This window comes from Cyprinodon variegatus, unplaced genomic scaffold (genome assembly GCF_000732505.1).
Source record: "Cyprinodon variegatus isolate N-32 unplaced genomic scaffold, C_variegatus-1.0 Scaffold926, whole genome shotgun sequence".
Taxonomy (NCBI): domain Eukaryota; kingdom Metazoa; phylum Chordata; class Actinopteri; order Cyprinodontiformes; family Cyprinodontidae; genus Cyprinodon; species Cyprinodon variegatus.
The window spans coordinates 37125-38700 of NW_015151379.1; the positions used below are offsets into that span (position 1 = coordinate 37125).

Below are 1576 nucleotides of genomic sequence, written 5' to 3' on the forward strand. Positions count from 1 at the left end.
CACATAACTGAGAGTGCGCCTTTTAGTACGGTGCGCCTTATGGTCGTGAAAATACGGTAGTATTTATAAGCTTAACAACACTACAAACAAACATTTCCCACACGTCTCAATGCCTCATCAGCGCAGCACATGCATTCTATTCATGACAGGATTAAATGCAAGCTTACCGGCTGTCTGCTGGCTGTTCAGTCCTTCGCTTCTTTAATACAAATTTTGCACAGCTTCTTCCACTGCTCGAGTAGAACGGCAGGCTTTTTATTTCATGCTGCGATCCTCTGCTTAAACTAGGAAGTTTGTCTCACCTTCTTTTGATCGACTGATTGATTGCACGCGGGTAAGCTGCGTGCTCACGCTCAAACAGCTGATGTAAACAAAGGGGGCGTTCGCCGCAACAGTAGGCCTGGTCTAAACTATGTGGGTAAAGAGCCGCACTGACTGAAAGCTGAGTGAGGGGATTATCATGCTTTAAATAACTGCTATCAAAATCAAATTGTTTTGCAGCTCTTTTCATTATTAGATGCTACAGCTGTTATCCGTCTTATGAAGCTTTTAAATCAAAGTGATTTTAACTCACCTTGTTATACCAAGCTGTAACAATGAGCTTCTCCTCGACCTCCTTCAGCCTGGCCTGCTCACATAGACGCTAAAATAAAGAATACAATTGAATTATTACACTTCTTCCCACGTTCATTGATTCATATTCGTTTCATGAAGGTGAAATTACTTCGAGGTTGAGGATCTGCTTGTCCCGATCTGCCACTTGGTTTCTAAGAGCCTGGATCTCAGCAGTGGCAGGATTCAGCTTGGGGTCCAAAGCTCGTATTACCTGCAAGCCAAAATGAAAGACGAAGGAAGATATTAGCTCCCTTTATCCAACCTGATCTTGTAAGGGTTATCAAAGGCATGTTCATACAACTCACATTGCGAGCCTTCTCCAGATACATCTTGTACCTCTCTTCCATGGCCCGCATGTCGTCATCCTTCTTCTTCAGGGCTGCCATCAGCTCATCCACCCTCAAAGCTGATGCACAAGAAACCAGGTTTGTTTCATGTGTGATAGAATAGCAGAAAAACAGCAAAAGAAAAGAGCATTTAAACCCACATGTCTGAGTGTTGTCAGGCTGGAGATCCTCCAGAAGCTCCTTCTTCTTCATGATTTCATCTTGAGCCTCGTTGAGCTGGGACCTGAAGAAAGACAACAAATCAACATCCTCCAACTGGAGACAGTCAGCCTATATTTCTATTATCTATGAGCAAAACAACTCACATGTGGGCGTCCAGTTTCCTCTTCAGGTTTGACTAAAAAAAATATAAATAAATGTAATTAGTTAAGCTCAAAACCACAGGCTAAAAATTAAGTAAAACTCCCGACTAGAGCTCTAACTACTGATCATTTCATCGATAGATCGATTTCTATTGCTGCGGTCCAGCATCGATCAGTGCTCAGCAAATTGTTCATAAAAACGATGTGAACTAGTCTAAAATCTATTTAAAGGATAATCAATGGATTGTATAAATATTAGGGAAATAACACATTGATGTGTGGTAGTTTTTTTTTTGTTTGTTTGTTTGTTTG

General features: G+C 41.4%; 1 protein-coding gene across 2 annotated transcripts in view; it reads right to left on the bottom strand.

Moving 5' to 3' along the window:
• hook1 (hook microtubule-tethering protein 1) overlaps positions 1-1576 on the bottom strand; it is a 29556-nt gene that overhangs the window by 6701 nt on the left and 21279 nt on the right. For both annotated transcript variants that reach the window (XM_015398324.1, XM_015398325.1), the window contains 5 exons: positions 1268-1299; positions 1103-1185; positions 921-1021; positions 725-826; positions 575-643 (listed from right to left, as the gene is read on the bottom strand). In XM_015398324.1, the coding sequence (XP_015253810.1) occupies positions 575-643; positions 725-826; positions 921-1021; positions 1103-1185; positions 1268-1299 (387 nt within the window). The remainder of the gene's footprint in view (positions 1-574; positions 644-724; positions 827-920; positions 1022-1102; positions 1186-1267; positions 1300-1576) is intronic.